General features: G+C 39.2%; 1 protein-coding gene across 1 annotated transcript; it reads right to left on the reverse strand.

Moving 5' to 3' along the window:
• Positions 1-120: 120 nt before the first annotated feature.
• Positions 121-17160, reverse strand: LOC115586450 (anoctamin-9). Its single transcript, XM_030425523.1, has 24 exons — positions 16658-17160; positions 14480-14554; positions 14259-14381; positions 14028-14164; positions 13698-13747; positions 13556-13614; positions 12700-12779; positions 11182-11316; positions 11005-11098; positions 10865-10925; positions 8882-8964; positions 8681-8785; positions 8345-8509; positions 8228-8264; positions 5924-6035; positions 5666-5723; positions 5469-5566; positions 5180-5376; positions 3863-4015; positions 3630-3777; positions 3420-3542; positions 3147-3240; positions 2859-2971; positions 121-1278 (listed from the first exon to the last, which is right to left on the reverse strand). The coding sequence occupies exons 1-24, from the start codon at positions 16676-16678 to the stop codon at positions 1263-1265; spliced, it is 2337 nt and encodes a 778-aa protein (XP_030281383.1). The 5' UTR covers positions 16679-17160; the 3' UTR covers positions 121-1262.
• Between the last annotated feature and the right edge of the window lie 4789 nt (positions 17161-21949).

Raw genomic sequence — 21949 nt, forward strand, 5'->3', positions numbered from 1 at the left:
ACGAATACACTGTATCCCTAAAGTTAACCTATTGTTCTACTAGTGTTCAAATGTAGGCACTTTGTACAGGAAGAACTTTGGGTTACCAGGTTGTTCAAAGAAGAAAAAAAACATCACATGCATGTTTTCAGTGGCCTTTGGTTTATTGTAGTGACTTTAGTCATAATTTTAGTATTTAACAACCTTTGACACACATTCTTTGACACTTTGTTATTGTGCCTTTAAACTTTTTTCTTTTGCTACCAACTCATTTGTACTGTCAACCATCATACCATGTTAATGAGTTTTCAATTTCTAATAACAGATCTATATTGTAGCTGTAAATTTAATTATCAGAAGTCTTAAGTAATCAAGGTTTTTCATGATCAAGTCTGCAGTTAAGCACAACAGGTAACAAAAAGAGATACAAATACTGAGACTAATAAATACCACTAAATGTGACTCTTGTGTACTGAAAGAATGCAAAATCCTCCAATTAAATCCCCAAAAGTCACATAAACAATAGAGTACGAGAACCTGGTCTGGGTTCTCAATTCCAGCTGAAGCCCTGAAGAAAACACTGACATAACTATTATTGAAATAGTGTACAATACTACTGCACAGCAAGTTTTCACTTCAATTCAAAATCTCAACTATGACACATATTTTAATTGACTGAGCCTAAATTCAAAAGACATTACATGAGGCCAAAAGTTCCCCCTTTTATTCAATAATACAAAATAGTAAAATGCAAAACAGTCCTGTGTCTGATTGACAAAAAGTCAGCAACAGAATCTGTCTGCAGCAAAGACATTCATCGCAGTGCATTTTTACAGTGTAAGGCAACATCGTAACAAACAATCGGTACTGTATGTACAGGAGCGGTATAAATTAGGTTTAGGCGTTTAATAAAAACACTCACATACGTCTCACAAATATAGAGATCCAACAGTAAGCTATCAGTGCATTCTTAAAATAGAATAAGAATTATCTCATGTCAGTAAAATCAGTTACTGTACAATCAGTTCTGTCCGAGAAAAATTAGTCTGTCTTCAAAGTCCATTTCACAGATCAGAATCCAGATAGCCAACACTTCACATTTGACTGCAAACAATAAGAGCGAGCGGGAGTCCTCCAGAGCTCTGAACTCTTCAGGGAGGTGATTAATGGCTTTGAAGTTTGACTCAACACTGTGGTAGTCCGGACACTTTCAATGCACAAGGCAACACTGGGTTCATGTCCTCAGGGGGGAAAACGTGTAACATTTGAGTGTCTTAATGCCGTCACGCTTCAAATGAACTGGAAGAAATGAAAGATAGGATTTGTTAGTGGAAGCATCTATAAGAAGTGATGACATCTTAAAAACAGACTTTAAAAAGGTTGTTACTGTTACTGTCACTGCTAATGATGATTATGATGACATGATGTTGATGGCCGTGATCACACCGAGATTGTGGTAATGTTAGATATCCAATTAAAATAGCCTTAAATTCAATGGAATATTGTAAGCTGTTTTGGCATAAGCTTTATGTAAATTGCTACTTTTACAAAGTGGATATAAACCTTGTTCCTTTGTATAAATGCGCTGGTGGCAGAATTGTATGTAATTGTGAAACCCAGTAAATAAAGTCTCGCAAAAATCTGGGGGGTGTTATATTAGTCTTTTTTTTAAATGTATACTTCTCAGAATTAATTCAGGAGTAACTGCTGGCTGTACTGTATAATCCTAGCTGCCATTCCTTTACTCTTATTTTAGAAACTGGGGAAATAATGTTGTCACGTGCAAATGCTAATGCAAAAAAATTAAAATGTCAAGCTCAGGGGGAAGTTTCTTTTCATTTTGGTTCACTGCAAACCTCGCTTTCACTATATAATTTTGCCTTCCATTGGGCACAGGGTCACCTGGAAGAAGGAAGGTTGAGCGGTGATCCATTTCTATTATAGACTCACTGACTGAATAAAGACACTTTTTCACTCTTGTGTTGTTGTTTTATGTAACTCTGGGGAAAAACGGAAACGATCCAGTTGTCTTCGCAACAGTGGAGCCAACAATAATACCACTTGGGTATTAGACATTTTTCAGTGCAGACATTTTGACTTCCAACACAGGTGTGACTAATAAGAGCACTAATTTGTGGCTCATTGTTAATGAGCCATCATTAATGTAATTTGCTGTATCTGAGCCTTTCCTGCTATGGCAAGTCAGATCGTTGGCTGTGAAGGGCTTTGCTAGATTTTTTTTCAGACAGTAAAACAACATGTAAAACACAAGATACACAGACATTTGATAAGAAAATAAGTTATGCTAATCAACCACACAAATTTGAATTTGAGAATGTTGCTTTTGTGATCCCCACAAATATGCCAGGGGCACCTTGTGTCTTTTGTGAAAACTGGCAGCAAGGGCCACGTTTAAACTAGATTTTATTTCATTTGAAATAAAAGAAAGAAAAATGCAACGACCCAACTTCTCTACTGTGTTCATTTTGATGTAGATTAATTCAGGGGTTGCGGTGGCTCCAAAAACAAAGTCAGCAGAAACACTATATGTTCAGACTGCCAATGATAAGGAAAGTGCATTTTTTGTGAATCAGACACACCATGGACGATACCAGATCCAACAAATAAGATAGGTATCAGCACCACGACTGACCCAGCGTATCAGATGAGTGAATCCATATCTAGGGCATGACAGAGAGACTTTGGGAACCGCTGTATTTACTATGTATGTACAACACTTAAGCAAAATCACGAGATATGCATGTGTCATATTATATTACGTTATTGCATAACAGTTTGAAAACAAAGGAGCAAGAGCGTTTTTCATTCTGGGAAACTGGGTGTCATTCCAGTCTAACCACATATCATTTAAGACTCACTTGAGTTCCTCTTTTAGCCTGTTGAGTTTATCAAAGAGTCTGTCGTTCTTGACCTGCATGGGAGCGCTCGGCACAAACCAGGCCGCAATGAATTTGCATATGACGACAACGTGCTGCAACCAGAGAACAAAATGTTAGGAATGTAAACTCACTGCACCGAAACATGTGTGTGACATCCTCAGTTTTGAATTAGACGTAGTCGTCTTGCTACAGTACATAAAAGTACAAACAGGAGGTCATAAGAAAAGGTGGTTAGCAGTTTCTTATAAGGTCATGGTCGAGGCTCACCTCAAACAGGATGACAAATGCAAAGCGCACAGCTAAAATGAGCCAGAACTGTGGGGTTAGGCTGTAGTCCTCGTTGCTCCTGTAGTCCTTGTAGCTGTGAAGAGTAACAGAAGCCAGACATTATCAGAATTCACTCAACAGAATGAGCACTTTCCACTGTTTTGTTATTCAAATGACATGTTTTGAATTGGGTTTCTATCCTAAATGTCAGAGTCGTGCCGGTTAAAAAACGTGTCAGTTGCTGAAGACAAATAAGCTAAAAGGAGAACAAACCTGCATTGAGAAACATTCAGGCCACTCGCAGTGACCATCTGATTGGGTGAAAACTCCTTGAGAATGCTCTGGTCGCCCATTCGTGCGATGGAGAGAGAGTTGTTGATGTAGCCAGCCATGCAGCTTTAAAAAACAAAGAAGAAATGTATTCAAATGTGGGTATTGCACACAACATGACAGTATATAAACATTTTCAAGAAGAATTCTCACTCAACGTCTGTCGCGTTGCCGTTGGCACACGGGCCGTAGCGGTACTCGTACACCAATCGAGGGATGAAGTCTGAAGATACACCAATGACCAGCCCGTTCGCTATGACAGCTAAGACACCGATAGCCTCCAACACGTCTATCCACACACCTAAGCGAAACAAAACATTCATTTTTAACAGGGCAACATCATTTTACCGCCATAAAGCCAACTAAGACTCGAATGTGACCCTCACCGATATCGTTGGTTTTCTTGGGAACCAGTCTGCGCTCCAGAGTGACCATTTTAATGGCATCCAATCGAATCTCAATGACATTATTAATGAGGGCGAGCAGAGGCGCCAGAGGAAATGCTGCCACGAATATGGTGGTAAAGCTGAACTGGATCACTGAGGAGAGAACAAAGAAGTTTTTTACCAAGAGCAGACCAGTATTTACGTGGACTTGCGCCATCCTACGTATCACTAGCATTGTCAGAAATATTGAAATATTGATAAATATGGCGCGCAGGTGGTCGAGTGGTTAGAGCGCATTCCATAAACGCAGCCGACCCCGGTTCGATTCCGGCTGGAGGTCCTTTGCTGCATGTCACATCCCCCTCTCTCTCCCATATTTCCTATCTGTCTACTGCTTAATAAAGGTGTCTATGCCACAAATAAAAAAAAAATATTGATAAATATGAGTATTTGAAATGGTTTCAATATTCATTTGTGCAGTGTCGATACACCTGTACCAGCCGCTTTTCACATTCTTTATTCTTTTCGACAGTGAGTTGACACATTATTCTCAAAAAGCTTAATCTATAAAAAGAAAAACACAAAAGTTACGGTAAAACATGATATTTAATGTTTACTACAGCCTTTCTGCTGTTTTATTGCCATGTATCTATCTTTAAATAAACCTCTCTCTCTATCTTAAAGCCCTCAATGTCATTTCTTTTCCAGTGGTATCAAATATCGATATCGATTTTTCAAGGTATTGTATTCAGGTTAGAAATTTTAGTATCATGACATCACTACTTACCACCTGAAGTTACTTGACATATACTTTTAGGCCTCTACAATCTGAAATGATCAGTTTTTAACTACTGAATGAATAAACCATTAGTTGGTGGTAGGGCCATCATACTTAATCCTTCATAATATACCCAGTGGTTCAAGAACACTTTCTGCGGAGCACCCTTTTGTAGATAACAGCACTTGTTTAAGTCCCCACACACACACGTACGTCTTTTGCTTGCAAACTCATTTATAATCCATTTAAACATAGTCTGTAAATAATACAGAGTGGCAACTCCACCATGACATCTCACTGAAAAAACTAGGCTAAATAAGGAACAAGTCACTGTATTATGCATTTTAAACTGTTAGCGCGTAGATTAGTAAAGCAACTCTGCTGTGCACTATTTGTGTTCTTTGTGGAGTCTCCAAGGGGCGTCTTAACTTGCCTCTCTCTGTCTGTTATGGCTTGTCACATTTTCTTGCCTTATTGGTTTTGTTTTGTAACCTTGCCGTGGCCCCCTGTGATAACTCAGTGTTCAGCAGAGTACATACCCATCTCCAGAAACTCATTGAACAGGCTGAAGGAGTCCACATCGTTGAGACGGTAGTTGCTGAGCCAGTCTCGCAGCTTGCAGTTATCGCACAGCTCGGCTCCGTGTTTGGCCTCTGACTCGTCTTTCAGGTAGCAGTGGGCACATTTCCTCTGGAGCTTCTGTGTCCTTTTTCTCTTCAACCACCTGCAGAGCCATCTGATGCAAACAAGAGACACAGACCCAACCCAGTGAAGTAGATATACAGTGCACATGTACAGTGTATAATCACAAATCCGATTTAAACTTACGGGCCAGCAAACTCAAAGACGTTGCTGATGGTTTGCTTGAGCACCATTATGATCGCCATTTGGATGAATAGGTCTGTGAGACATCCACTAGGATGACACTGAAATAAGACACAATATTTCACTATACAATACAAGAATACTTAGTTAAAAAAGGGCAGTTAGTCATTATTCACAGGATCCATATTTATGTAACTCACCTCCTCTAACCGCCATTTCCCTGCAATTCGAACATAACCACCAGGATGGCCATTTATCCTGTCACGTACGTTACAAAAACACATCATTATCAGTCACAGGTTCTGTATATTAGGACAACGGGCGTTTAAAAGTAAGGTCAATGAGCTCCTTTAGTTTTGACATTTATTTAAAGTCCTTTAGGTTGGGAAACTGAGCCTGAGAGCTGAGTTATATGGTTGAAATCATGTTAGAAAGCATCAGAGTCCGTCGGCTCTTACCTGCCAAGAAAAAAGGCTACGTAGAAGAGGGAGGAGAAATAGGTGAAGAACTGGAAGGTGAACATCTTGACTGTGAAACTCTTTTCTGTGGCAGCAAATGATCTTGTTTTCTCTGGAAGAGACAGGCTTCATGTCAGTGTTCATGCAGTTCACCATCCGGTCAGTGGATGGCACAATCTCACACACAAAAAGATCTGCTACACAACTTAAATCTATTTATATTATTACATAATAATTGAGTGAAAATGCCAACATTATATTATTATATATTAAGGTATAATTAGCATTTCATTCAGCACTTCCATATCACAGCAGGAAAAACACAGGTGCAATCAATGACCTCATGATGGCTGCAATTAATGAAGGAGTGCTGGTCCAGCTTACTAGACTCGCTAAACATGGGGCAGTTCAAACGGACATAGCAATCATTAATTACAGTTACATCATTATTTACACCTTTGATTCTCCTGCCATGAGTCAAAATATCTGTTGTGAAAAGCTCTATTGAGTCACTCTTGAGTCCAAGTCAAAGATATCCCACTACATCTCTATTTTTACATCCTTTTTTTGGTGTGTGACCCTTTCAATTGAAGAAATGTCTCCTCATGACCTCTTGTCACATGTAGCGAGTTGTAAGCAGTTCAAAGTGTACTGTTCCCTTTTTCATATTGTTTCATTTTGGTCGTCTTTAGAGGCTTGGGGAGACAAACTTCTGTATTGTACCGTAATTGTAAATAAGCGGCTTTCCTCGATCTTCATTTTGCAAACCTTCAGGTTTGTCTTACGACCCTTCGGGTTTTCCCGAGCCCATATTTTAATGATTGCTTCCTCATCTCCCTTATTTACTTCTCTTTCTCTTTCTCTTCTCTATATTGTATTTTCTGAAAAATCTACATCATGCCATGCCTCATGCTCCCTCTAGTTGCCCTCAATTCACCTCGTCTGAATCACCTGACTCGTCACACTATACATTTCCCCAATCAGTGTATGTGGTGGCCCAGTTCCAATGTCCATCCTGAGCCCTGAGCTCTTCATGAACATGATCATTACACAGACACTGTGCTTGCTGCAATGGATATGTATACTGGTCCTGTGCATTTGTAGAAAATATATATTTTGTGTGTCCCCTGTTTTTCTTCTAACAATCTTCTAACTTAATGTCTTTTGACTTGATGATCAGTTGGATGAATCCACTGCACAGATTTCAATCAGCATATTAGCAGACTTCCTTCCCAGCATACGTTGTTTGAGAGTTAAAACCCTCCTAAGATCTTTCTTTTTTAATATATAAGTAAAGTATCACTGTGTATCTTTAATAACATTTTTAAGATAAGTCATCGTTATTAACTTTAACAAAATGTTAAAACATTGCTTACCACGGTTAAAGGTTAGCATTAAATTCATTTTTTACCCCCTCACACTATTAGATTGACAAAAGTTAACTGGGAGTGGTTTTACAGTGCTTTATTATACATATATATGTGCATATACGCATATGGAGGATCAAAGTAGCTCAGACATAAGCAGCTACGGCAGCTGTTTTCCAGTGACAAAGTTGACATAACAAATTCAGGTAAACAAGATATTTTAGGACTGACTTGTAGTATTTTCAGCTTTTAAAGGTCATGTTGATTCATTCAGAGACTTTTACAGAAACTAAACAGTGATTTTCATAAACTAAAGGATTAAAGGACAGCTGAATTATATGATGTATCATACTGATATATTAATAGTCATGTAATACGTTAATATGCCTAGAAAAGTTTATTTGTTTTGAATCATTCCAAAAATAGTTCATATAATTTTCTGAATTACAGTCAATTCAAAACTCTAAGGCAACACTAACTTTTTAAAGACAAATAGTCTCTTTAAGTGTAAAAATACTGATTTGTGGTCTATTCCCACATGGAGATTGGGAGAAAGTGTCCAACAGGTGAAAGCCCTTAGCCTTCACAGCTTCATAAAAAACATGTTAAAGGAAAACTGCTTCAAGTGTCCTCAGCCTGAAAGCTCCTGTGAGTTATTTGTCTGTTATCTGTGTGTCTGACCTGCTTCCTGTCTGATTACCTGCCTGCTTGCTTCAGCCCCCTGCATTTGTTTGACTGCTCTCACTGCCAGCCACACTAGCAACTGAAAACCTTTATTATTTACTATTCCATCAACAGTGTGTGACCGTAAAACCCATTATATTTTTAAATGAAATTGTTAAAGGAAAATATTTTAAAGCTAAAGTGTAAGTCTGATTTCAAATGGGGTCCTGAATAAATAAAAACGAGAATATTACAGTAGGCCCAGTAATCGTACCTATTTCACAGAGCTTCATGGCTACAATCCTGTTGATCTGCAAAGACAAAGACATGTCAGAGTCACAGAGGGTATTTCTAACAGGAAACAGAGATACACATTGAGAGACCTGTGTACCCGTGTCATGACGGTGATGATGAGGTAATGCAGGACGGCCCCTAGCATCATTGCTCCGCTGTTCGAGTGGTTGCTGAGAAACTCCCATGATCCTTCAGCTAGGAGCACGGCTGCAATCACCCTGAACACCACCAAGGCATGTGTCAGGCCGATGATTACCAATATCTGCAGAAACACAAAAATACTAATTTGTAACACTGTACATGTGAGGACCTCCATTAACGGCGTCTTTTTTGCAGCACATGCTAAAACCTGAACCTCGCCGACTTCAATCTGGCCTGAAGATGCACAAGCCCTTTAAATATAATATGTCAAGAGGGTTAAGATGAGACCTACCATAGCTGTGACGCAGATCAAAACCAGAGTGCTGCGCAGATACGAGTGCTTATATTTTTTTGGTTCACATTTGGCGTTGTTCACAATTTCCAGGATCAGTTCCTCCTACATAATTGAAAAAAGCACAGCCATGAATTCCAATGAGAGCTGACCTGGTGTTATTCTAATACAATAAAAACAACGTATAAAAACTGATCATACCTCCTCCTCACACCAATCAGACACTTTCCATTCGCACACGTAGGAAGCCCGATGTCTTTTCCAGAACTCCAGAAACAGTGTTGCTGTGGAGATCAGAGCTGAGTTCATACAATGTGATGGATCAACAATGTGTGCACTGGACAACAGAGAGCTTTTAAAACCAAAATTCATTGTCATATTGATCATTTATGCCACCTAGCAGTTTTGCATTAAAGTCATAGTATGCAATTTCCGCCACTAGGGTCTCTTAATTTAATATAACAGAAGTAAGTATTGTGTGATCATGGAATCTGTTGTCTTCATTGTGAAACAACTGCCATTGGTGATTCAAAATCCATCGGCGTGACTCATGCAGAATCGTCACAGATGAGTGTTTTCAAGTTTTATTCATGTCCATTTGTAATTAGTCATGTTCCCCTACTCACTGTCTCTTGGAGTTTATAGCAACAGGCGACAAGATGAAACACATCACTACCTGAAGTAAAACTACCGATTTCTCTGGGTTTGATCATTGTAAGAAACATTTGAGATAATTTCAGTATACAAATCAACAAAAATCTAAGTTCTGTTCGCTTTTAGGATGGAATGGAGAAATGTTACATAATATATCTTTAAAGGAGACCTGTTTTGTATAGGTTCTTGTGCATGTAAAAGATCTTAGTTAAAAAGGTCAATGTCTGCACCAACAGAAGGTCCTCTCTCCTACAGACAACACTGCTCCTGAAACGCCCTGTCAGTAGTCTTGCCTTTAATTCTGTGACTTTGGAACATCACACTACGTCACAGAGTTACACATTTGCTTAATTAACACCTAAGTTTGGCACGTAAGAATTGATTAAGCACAGCGCCTCAATTGCTCTTAGCAGTGCTGGGTCAGGCATGGGTGAGCTGACCAATCAGAGAAGACCGGGTAATTAGCTCCTGCTCTTCCTTTAAAGAGACAGGAGCTAAAACAGAGCGTTTCAGACAGAGGGGGAATACAGTGCTGCACTGGACACTATGAGAAAAGTGATGTGTTTTTGAGCACTAAAGCATTAAAAGCCATTCTAGCAGGTGAAACAACTTATTAGACATCCAGTTACAAAGACAGTTGTTGTGTTTAAGTTTTAGGAGGTTAAACAACTTTGGACCAGATTTGGGTTAGGTTTAAAAGCTTAAGTTAAAAATAGAAAAAATGAATCAGCAGAAGAAAACTCAGGAACTGATCCCTACGTCTTACGGGAAACTGCTTCTGCAATAGTAAATTGCACCATATGAGCTCCAGACCTTGCTGAACTTTTGTACAGGAGGTGAAACCAAAATTAAAGTGTACTACTTCTTGTTTTCCATGAGTTTTTCTTTTTTTATATGGGATTATTATTGGGGACTTCCATTCAGCTGTGGACGTTATCAATGTCACTTTTCTGACCATGACACATTCTTGCTCTTTCTGTATCTCAGGCCTCCCTCACACACTTCCTCACATACAGTCATGTCAAGACTGCGGTTGCTGTTCTTGATAACCGGACTCTTCCCACAGATGTTAGAAAACTTCACTCAAGTAAATCATCATCTTGCCCAGAAAAACTGAATCATACAGTGATATGTTCTTATAGATGACTGCATGACCACCCCCACTGCCAGATGGCCAGGGCTGATTAAGATGAGAGTAGCCAGGACGAGAAGGTTCTCTCAGCGACGTGGCATCTCATTGGCAGCGCATGTCTCAGTTATCAGTTATTTGTTCAAGTTGTCCTGTATAGCCAAAATTGTCTGGGCGAAGAAACAATGGAATTGGAGAAGACTCCTGCGTGCTGATTTTCAATTATTTTTTATCAAATGTGCCTATTTCATGTGATTTAATGGCTATGGAGCCAATTCCATCTGCAGGAATTATGACGGACAAATCACACTAATCTTAAAACTGGGATCTGAATATTGAAAATGCATGATTATATCTATCAACACAAGAATACTTGTATCATATAGACACACAGCACTCACCCCACACTGCCATGAACATCGCAAAGAGCACTGTGCCATTATTATCGAACAGCAGGCTCACCTGAAGGCAGACAAGACCAGCAGTGAGCACAAACAGACTAGCAAACATTCAGCTGTCTTCTGTAAATGCACTGGTGTACCTTGGCATATGTGCAGGTGTCGGAGAGCTGCCACACTTTGCATCTCTTGTCACACAGTGGGCACATGACCGTGTCTGCCTCACAAACCTCCTTTCTACAACACAGTAAGAACTCTGTTTATTACAGTGCACATGTTCTGTTATGACACAGATAAGGTGGAGCTGTGGGGAAACTTACATGAGGGGTGAGCTGTTGAAGAAGGCAAGGCCATAAAGGAAGACTATGACTCCAATGAGAGCGGGCGGGATGAGCAGATATGTGTACCATCCCAACCACAGGTAGTACAAGGCCACCTTCTCACCAAAGTAGTTCCTGATATGAGAACACACACATTAACACAGACACACAGAAAAGAAAATTACTAAACTCATGAGCTGATGATATCTCCTTTATCTATTAATTAATAACCAATTTATAAACATTGAAGATAGAATGACAACATTTTAATTCAATTTATGCATATGCGTTCTGTATACACTCTAAGAATATATACAATTTATATAATATATTAATATGTTGTACACGTAATGTACATGTCTTAATGTTTCTGTGGTGCCAGATTGGTTAAAACAATACAAATGAATTTATTTAGAATTGTTCAATATTACATATTAATAATAAAGAGCTATTAAAGTGTTCACGAGTGTGCTAGAACACATAGGAAGCTAAATGGGACAATGCCACTATAAATGCCCCCATTTCTGCCCTCTGCCTTGACAACAATGAAAACATCATGACTGACATAACATATCTGGCTATAACGCAACAAGCCTTTTTGCCCAGTTAAAGTTTTCCTCCCACACAATGTATGATGCAAGAGAGAGACAGAAAAAAAAGGAAGGGGGAGATGTAGGCTACATGCATTCTCATGCAAACACATAATGAGGTTTCTGTTACACTGAAAACACAGATTTGCAAATAAAACACTACAGCTATAAGTGTGTGCTTAAAGGTTAAGTTGTGGGTGGTGATGATACTAACTCCTATCTCCTCTCAATAGAATAAATACAATTACGTCATATCTAATATATAAATGAATTTAATCTATGCCTATATTCTAAATATACTGTAAAACCCCAAAATGCCCAACTGGTCAGAAAACTGTCCAATCTGGCAACACTGTGCTTTTTAAAGGATTTAACTAAACCAGCGTTTGCAAATTATATTGTGCCATACAATGTATAAAATCTGTTTAATTGTCACATAGACAGAAACATTGAATGTTCAACAACATGAAACACATATTTGTTTTCATGTGGGTGTTTCAGCCTCTTGGTATCTTGAATAATTACGCCTCCAGGACAACAAGTACTTGACTGATTTTGACAAAGTGTGGAGTGATGATGTCAGTGAATCTTGTCACTATGCTGGCTTAATGTGGCTGACATGGACGACGCCAAGCTTATGCTGTTTTTCACTTCGAAGTGGAAACATGGTGCGTGCATGTTTGTGTTGAGTATCTGAAGACAAAGACAACAACAACTCAGATCTGCGCCAGCATTAAGTGCTGTACATCACTTTAAATAATGAGCCCCAACAATGCCCACATCATGCGTGGGTGGGGACTTGATTGCTGTTGTCTTGTTAATACTTGAACCTATTTAACGGTGGGATGACATGGAAAACAATAGTCCTGTATTAACTGCAAATGCAAAGAGCACAGTGATGAATAGGCTGTTATGTTGTAGTCCAAACCTGACAGCAGTTATGGGTTGCCCTTGGAGACAGGCGGTCCATCGTGCCCAGCTCTCCTTCAGCTCTCTCTGTTTCTTTTTCTGAAAGCAGAAGGGAAAAAAAATTCAAAGGAAACAACCAACATGAAGAAGATCTTCGTACATATTGGTTAAAACGGCATACAGGCAAAGTGTGAGGAGAGGCTTATAATGTGGAAAAAATAATCTATTCAACTAATTTTACTGCCTTATACATACAATTAAAACACATCTAAGATTAATTAAGATTAATGCTGTTTGGTATTTTGGGCTGGAAATGTTCTTATTAATATTGATTTCCTTGACATTTACCTTTTTGGAAGCGACTTCACCTCCCACGGTGTAAACTGTAAACATGCTATATGTTCACATACAGCACCTTTCAGTGTATGCACACACACATGCCCACTTACTCACAGCATTGCATGACTCACTGCATTAATATGACTCATGCAGAACTCACACAGAACAGAAGAAGCCCCATGGATAAGAGACTAAATGTTTACAAGAATCTACAACCGGGTCCAGTTGCCCTGGATTCAACTCTCCTTGGATGACTCACAAAGCCTCTCTGTGAATTCTTATTTGGCAGCAATCTTTTGTTTTGTAAGGCCACTGCCAGGCTTCACTTCATAATTTCAGCAGGTTTTAAGAAAAGCAAAACAATTGAGCAGCTACATGATTTACGGGAAGATTATAGTGTCACTATCTTCAGTATGAGGATGTGTGGATCCTGATTTCGGTCTTTATTCATACAGTCATGGAGGCCCCAGTGAACTGTTTTAAATCCCAGTAATAACTCAGTGATTGTAATGAATGACAGAAATGGGATTTTTTACCTCGTGCAAGCAGAACCGTGCCTCAAAAACCTTTGTCTTCAGAAGATCCCTCAAACTCTCTGGCAAGAAGAATAACATGAAAGATTAGGTCTCTGGTTACCCGAGGAGCATCAGGATTGTAAATACACCAAGTGTGTCTCACCTCCCGTACGGATAGGGGAGTGATTCAAGATGAAGTGAACGATCCTTATTCTGAAACCAGGACAAGAAAAACACTCATGAAGTTGAACTTGCAGAACAAGATATCAAACTGTCTTTCAGATCATTTAGAACATCACATTCATTCAAACACACAGGGTAGGATTTCGTCTCCTTATCACATAGGAAAAAAAAGAAAGAATAGTATTGTCTTAATGTGAAACTTTTGGAGATCATTTGCGACAACATCCTATGGAGCATGTAAACAATCATTGCATTTAAGTCATTTTGATGACTGATGATTGTCAAAAATAGCTACGGCAACATGTTTTACCTGGTGCTGAGTGGTACAATGTTCTGATCCGAGCTCCAGTTACAAGCATCAGACACTTTGAGCAGGTACCTGTACTTCTCAAAAATTTCTTTAGGGGCTTGAATCCCATAGAAGACGAGATCATCATCAATAATTTTCTAACAGGAGTAAACAAAGACAAGGTAAACAAATTAATCATGACCTTTGCAAAACATGTTCACCTGTAACGGCTAAAGGAAAGAGAGTTCTTACTGTGACTTTCATGTTCTTTTTTTTCAATTCCTCAATGTATTCAGTTTGCTTCTTGAATGCTTCCCTTTCCTGGTTGTCCATTGTTTTGGCGACCAGGACATAGTCATACGATAGTGGTGTGTGCTGTTTGACGAAAGTAATAAGCGAGAGTCAGACTTTTCAGATTTTAAGGTCTACAGGACTTTTAACATGTTGTTAAAGTGGACAAATTAAGTTCTTACCACAGGAGGAAGTGATGTCTGGTCATTGCCATTCTCTCTCACCACTCCCATTAATTCCAGCAGTTCGATACTCGGCTGTACAACAAAAGGTTCACAAATATTGTCAGTCAAGGAGAAGTCCTTTACACATGGAAAGCAAATTAACACATCGTGAGTGAGTGATTTAATTCTTAAAAAGATGTAACTGTGAGTGATATGTATGGATTTTATTATAAGGGATAATTTGATGTCATCGCTGCACTGATATGTATTAATAAGCTTGTGAAAATCAGCTGAAAGTTCATTATCTACCCAGGAATCCTGTCTAACTCTGACGTAGGAGGTGTGCCAGTGAATGCCACAGTGCTGAGAGACACCTGTGATGGTCCTGACTCACCGAAGAGGACTGTCAGTGAGGAAGGTTCAATCTCACCTGACTGAACGGCATGGTATGTAGAGGTTCACTCACCGTCATGACAATCTGTGCTATTCACAGTTCACACAAGTTCCAGCGAGGCTAAAATAGAGAAGGTGCGGCGGAGCTAGAAATACACTCTGATCATGCAGATACCAGTGGTACACAAACATCCCATATAGTTCCTGGTTTAATTATAGTAGGGATACATCATATGATAAAAAAAATTTATTGTGATTATCTTGGAATATATCGTGTTTGAGATATGATTCGCAATGGGCAAGAATTAGTAATCATTACATGTTTATAATGGCTGATACCGAAAAGATGACCCATAATTTTACATTCATGTATTTTTAGAAGTACATAACCTGTTGTTTATGCACACCCACAGATAAGAAAGGCTTAGATGTAGTGTGCCATCATGTTTTAAATAAGCAGACACAAACAAAAGATTTATGAAATCGAACCTTTTTTTCATGTTCACATTAGCAGCATTTTCACATCTCAATAATATTAAAAACCAGCACAATCAAAACCTAAATGAATGACTAAAAACTTCAGTGTTGTAACATTGTAAAAACCCACAGTGATCATCAACACATAAATCATTGATTGTGAAGCAAGAGTGGTGCATAGTACAGTGCTAGGGTGATAAAAGGAGGGTTTATAGTTGTCACTGCAAAATGTGCCAGTATAAGTAGCAATTAGGGATGCCTTTTCCCAAAAATTTTTTGGGGGGCCCCAAATGTTTGACTGGTCTGCACCTCTGACTCTTATGCAATAAATGTGTTGTCTTCCCCTGAAACTGTAAAAAAAACAAAACGTCATCATGATTTTGGCTCTACTGTCTAGACTGTGTGTGACATCTCAAGTGCAACAAGTTCCACTTCTTCTGCTTCTTCTCCGTGTATACTAGTAGTTAAAAAAACTTCTAAGGCGCAAATACCCACCAATGTAGGAGAGTTTGTAAAATGTGGTGCTTGCCAAGTAAATGAAAGTAGTTTGGCTTCATATTTTTGGCTCAATGAATAGGAGATATTATAGTTTTCCCCCACATTGAGCAGATAAAATACCGGTAATACACAATACACACTATACACACTACTCAAAATGAGTTAGGCATTATGGGATATGGGTGCTTATACACATGTGCACGGATATGCAATAACAGTCAAATGTAAATGTGTCGCATTATTTTTGGGGACCAAAAATATTCACAAAAACACAAAATAAAAATCCACATATGTAACAGAATAAACAATCAGGCACAACACTAAAATAATATATAAAATATAGCCTGTACCGCACAGTATATAATCATTTTTGCGTCACAATTCAAATTTCGGCAGAAAAACTATTACAATCAGGATGATGTGGCATCTGTTGGGGTTTGCACCAAACACACATGTTCTCTTACATCTGGAGGACAGGTTGTGTGGACCTGGACACCTCTGCAGCAATTCAGTACCACACATTTCACCTTAATCCAAAACACTGCAGCTTCTATTCATATGGCTATTACACTTAGCCATACTGTGATTTCTATTACATTACGGTTAACTGTTCAGTCCTAGATCACAGCATGACTGTGTAGTCTTTAAAGGGGTGAGGTCTCGGACAGCACTGGCTTCTGTTGGACCTGTTTAGACTGACAAGTGCAAGATTGGCAGTCACGTTCGAAAAAGCAGCAGGCCTACGAGAGCACAACAGAAGCTCTCAGCAGTAGCTCCATTGTGTAGCGACACAATCTCTGCATTAGTATGAACAGAGGGGTTACCTACCTGCCTCCTGTGGACGGGCATGATGAGAGGGTGCTGAATGCAGATGCGACTTCCCGGATTAGAGAGAAAGAAAAAAAAACAACCTCAGTCACCAGTCAGTGATCCTGAAGTGTCAGCCTCGCGCTCCGATCAGCCCGCCTGTGAAAACTGACGGGATCCCTTTTGAACAGGCTGCAAGCAACTTCCGCACTTCCGCGAGGAACAGACGTGCTGTTGTATCAGCAGCTGAGGAATGTCAAAAAGCGACTCTACCTGTTGCTTGGTGGTGTCATTAATCTGTGTAGCCTCCACCTGTTTTTGTTCTCGGGTCAGTCACTTCAGCGCTGCGTTCATCAGGCGCACACATACACACAAACACAGACACACACACACGCGCACTGACACACAGGGTTTAATGTGTGTTTCGGAGGCTGGAGACCAGCAGAGACTGTCTCGATGTCGCCTGGTCAGGTGCAGTGGAATGACATATTTCTGCTGCCTCCTCCTCAAGAAGTGCAGGTTAATACACACCAGCCGCTAGATGGAGGCAAACACAGTGAGTTTACGAGGCTGTTGTTAAAAGCGTTGAGCCGGCTGTGACTGAATCCTCCCACTCATCAGTGACATTTGTTAGAAAAAAAGACAAAAAACCTTCTTCACTTTGAGGCAATTACAATTTGAAAGCATCTCGAGGTCCCTAATGGAAAGGCTGAGCTTCCTCCATTACCATCACCACAGCAAAATAGGTTATTCAGTGTTCAGTGACTAAACCAGCATTAAAATCAACAAAATGGAGAAAATGAAGCAACTTTTTTGTGGATCTGCTAAACAGGCCTATGTAGGTTGAGCATTAGTTCACCCAAATATGAAAATTCAGTCATCATGTCCTCATCCCCACACTGGTGGAAAGACGGGGGAAGTTTTGTCGTCCACAAAACATTTCTGGAGCTTCACAGCTTCAAACAGTGTTGCATCATTCTCCTGATCAGCTGATGTAGATGGAGACTTGTTTTAAGAAAACAACCCCTGCTCACTAATGCTTTTAGTTTAACAGCTACAGTCAAGATTACGCCGTAAAAGGAGTTTGAATAACATCATTTCAAATCAATTTGGGATCTTAAGGCTTTTGGAAACACTATATGAGCTATATGGAGATATTAAATGTTTTTTCTTTTTTAAATTTTTTAAGTCACCCCAGCATTTGTTTAGGAGCATACTGCAACACTGTTTCTCTGTGAAGCTCAAGAAATGTTTTGTGGACCACAAACTTACCCTCCTTTCCACAAGGGTTAGTAGGTTATTACTGACTTTTTATTTTTGGGCGAACTTATCCTTTAATACCTTGTGCCATTATGATAACATTTGTTTCACAACAAATAACTTACCACAAACTAAATACATTCTGGTATCTACAGTAAATATACAATCCCACTTTATTATACGTTTGCTCTTGGCAATTTATTACATTTTTGTTTGTAACAAAGGTAAATATTTGTGGATGAAGATTACAGGGTAATTGCTTAGCAGTTATACTTTTACTGCCAATTTCCAGAGTCAGTGTTTACAAGTAGTAAAACATGAGTAATAAAGTAATAAAACCACAATACAGTTTAATTAATGAAACATACACAAACACATTTTTTTCTCAAGAGTTTCATCAGATGACAGCTTCAAATTTTTAGTGCTAAAAGTAACTGCTAAATACATTTTTTGTCCTGTGAATTTCCATTTTATACACAACATTTCACAGGGAAATATTGTACCTTTTTACCCCACTGATTTCTTTAAAAAATGTTTGATATAGGTTTGTATAATATTATTTTGTTATATGCTCCATCTTCTATAAACTAGTTAAAACCATTAAACAGTATGTGAAACTATTAAACTTAACTCCATCTTAACCAGCTCATTAAAATGCTGCTTAATACATGAACAGTAACAATCCAGTAGATTTAAATACTACCCTCCTAAAAGGCTAATTCTGCATAATGAGTATTATAGGCCGCTCTTAGTAATTGACTGTCTGTCAACACTTTTAATGCTTTAAGTATATTATACTAATACTTGAACGCAGTACTGTTACTTGAATGGTATTTTTCATACTTGTGTATTGTTGTGTTTGAACATGGCTGTATATTTCTAGGCATCTATCTTATCTATCCAAGTAGGCCTACTTGATATTTGTGAGCTTATACTCCATGTAATTCCCATGTCTCCCAGTCCTGCGGACCTATTTCTGTCAGCCACAAAAAAGAAAAATGAACATGTCAGACAGTAGGCCCTCCACACCTTGTTATTAGAGTTGATTCTTAACATTAGGTCTTTGAAACCGTGAGCGTCAGTGCACACCCAAGAAGACCCACATGTCACAGAGGAGAGGCTGAAGAAAAAGTGGTCGAGAAAATAAGCAGCTGTATTTCTGTACCCGGCCACACCCCACGGAGACGGATAACATAATTACAACAGTACAGGGCTGTGTAAACCACTTGAAGGGCGACAGAGGGGGCCTCTGCTACTAAATTTGACCGGAGTGGAAGTACAGGGTAGAGAGGTGGCTGGGAGGAGCTGGGAGTTGCTGATAGACCCTTTCCTGAAACTCCCTGTCATAGAGGAAAACTGATATACAGACGTGTGAACAACAGGGAAGATAAGCCAAACATCACACTACTGTAAACCAAACAATAAGAAACAAAGCAAAACAAAGCAAAGCAAAACAGTCCGCAGTCATGGTCCTTGAAGAAGCAAAGAATGATTTACTGACTCCTTTTACAGTTATAGCTACATGGTAATTGATGGTCCACTCTCCAATTATAATGGGAACAGATGTCTTTCTTTCAGTGTCTTAAGTAAATCTCAGGTGGGAGACTGAAGTCTATTGTGGGAATCACTGATATGAAACAGTTTTTGAAAGGCACGAGTTAAGAGTAATGTGGTTGTGAAGGAGTTCCTGGAAGCTCTAACTCTGGACATTGTGCCAAACAAATTGAATCAAACATCAATTACCTAAGGGGACATAGAGACGGAGCATTAAAGAAACCCTAGTAACCTTAGTCAGTCTTGGTTTAAAGGGCAACCCCACCAATGTATGAATTAAAGGGTTTTTCCAGGTCTTGGGGAGATTTTATATACTGTGTAGAAAATAAAAAAAGTAGCATAGGGATGTCCTGATCCGATCTGCAGGATCGGGATTGAGGTTGATATGGGCATTTTTCTATTTATCAGGGATCGGCAATTTTGCTTGTGGAGAGAAAGGCCGATTTGTTTTTTTATGCCAGAGCAGAATTCGCGGCAGAACTCAGATGCACATGTTACGTTACTCTGGCAAACCTGCGGATAAAATGTCTGCAGTGTGGAAATAACTTAAAGTAGAAAACAAAAGCAGTCCAACAGCGACATGTTACATCTGCAATACAACCGTTTTGAGCGGGGGTTACAAAAGAGCTGCATTTAATACTGCTCATTTGGTACGATAAAATATTACAGAGAAGGTAATTAAATTATTCGCTCTGGATAACCAGCTCATCTCTGTGGTAGAGGATCAGGGTTTTCTTCGTCATCTGGAGTTTTTGAATCCCTGGTATGCCCTACCATCTCTGCATTACATTACAATGACTCCACTCTCGAGTTACAACATGCGGGCCGTATGCAGGGCCGGCCTGAGGCATAAGCGAAGTAAACAGCTGCTTGGCTGCTTGCTTCTCAATCAAGAGAAAAAAAATCGATTTGATTTTATATATTCATTAAAGGGGGGGGCCCCCAATTCAAATTCTGCTAGGGCCCCCCAAAAGGCTTGGGCCGGCACTGCTGGTATGGGCACTAGTTTCAGGGGTCTCATACAGCAAAACATGTAAAACAGGTAATTCAGAGATGCTGAATTCATGTGAAATAGACAAGCAACGCGTCCACTTCATTTTACGTGACAATGTAAGGAATATGAAAAAAAGCAATGGATGATATGGAGACACCAAGCGTGCGCTGCGTCTCGCACACACTTCAGCTGGCTGTACGCGAGGGTCTGCTGTTACAGTGCAGCATAACAGACTCACCTGCTAACACAAGAAAGGTGGTAGGCCCATGTTGCAATAGCATGTGCAGAATAAGAAAGAGCCATATGAAAGTACATACTTTGTTTCAACCAAAATGTAGGTACTTTTTTCCTTAATGCAGTTTTATTATCCAGGAAAATATTACTTAAGGTTAAATATCGGATCGGGACTCGGTATCAGTAGATACTAAATATTAAAGGACTAACCCCTAACCCTAAAAAAAAAACTGACTGGGACATCCCTAGTATAAATCCTTTTGTGGTTACAGATGAAGCTTTCCAGTGATGTCTTTAAGTGGCTAAGTGTCATTGTGACTGAGTCCTGTAGACTCCAGGTCCAGAAAGGGAAGAAGAATGTGTGAAAAAAGCTATATCTTTGGTTCCACTGAATAAATATTGATACAGTGAACCAGTGAACTGCCAAAGATTTATATAGAAGAACTACAGAGTAGACACACAGACGCTGCTTGTTCAATCCAATTGAATTGCTCTTCTAGCGGGTAAACCAAAAACTTTTTTCTAGCTTCTAGCTAGGTTTACGTCCTGCTTATGCAGCCCACTGGATATGTGCAGTAAGCATCTCTCCCACAAGATTTGGTCCATTTTTACCTACATATGACAAACTGGCTTTCTTGATCCTGAATAATATATTTTAAACTGGCAGACATTGTATTTGTAGTTCATGGCACAATTAAAGCAGGATCCAGAAATCATTTGTCTGATTAATTACCACACAGCAATAGTTTTTCCGAAATGAAGTCCCATTGGGTCCACCGGAAGGGTGTGTGACTTTGGCTCTATATCTAGGTTAAAATCTATGTGGGCTGCTTGTGATTACTTGGTGCCGACATTACCCACAATGCACTGAGTGACATCACTGGAGGCAATATGTCCTTTTACATGCAGCTTCTTTTGGAGCCAGAAAAGGCTGTCTACTACTTTTTTCAAATATGATACTTTTTAATGTACCCTAATTTGCATATTAACAAATTATATGACTTTGACTGCTGTTGCATATTTTTAGGTTGTGTTACAGTCAACCCATCACACCCACTTCTTCTCAACCATAAAGTTACAAAAAAGATCCTGTTTTAAACACTGGTTAAAAAAAGACTCAATATATTTGTTTTATCACATTTTAGCTAGCTTAATTATTTTGATTTATTTATGTATTTATTTATTTTTACAGTTTACGGCTTTATGAAAATGTGGCCCGGATGTAAAAGTCGTTTCTGATTGGCTGACAGGTGTCAAATCTCAAACCGTTG

This window comes from Sparus aurata, chromosome 8 (genome assembly GCF_900880675.1).
Source record: "Sparus aurata chromosome 8, fSpaAur1.1, whole genome shotgun sequence".
Classification (NCBI taxonomy): Eukaryota; Metazoa; Chordata; class Actinopteri; order Spariformes; family Sparidae; genus Sparus; species Sparus aurata.

Coding starts and splice junctions, on each gene's coding strand:
- LOC115586450 (XM_030425523.1), bottom strand. CDS start 16,678: ATGCCCGTCCACAGGAGGCAG. Junction 13,615..13,697: donor CTCCCCTATCCGTACGGGAG/GTGAGACACACT, acceptor TCTTCTTGCCAG/AGAGTTTGAGGGATCTTCTG. Junction 4,016..5,179: donor CAATGAGTTTCTGGAGATGG/GTATGTACTCTG, acceptor TTCTCTCCTCAG/TGATCCAGTTCAGCTTTACC.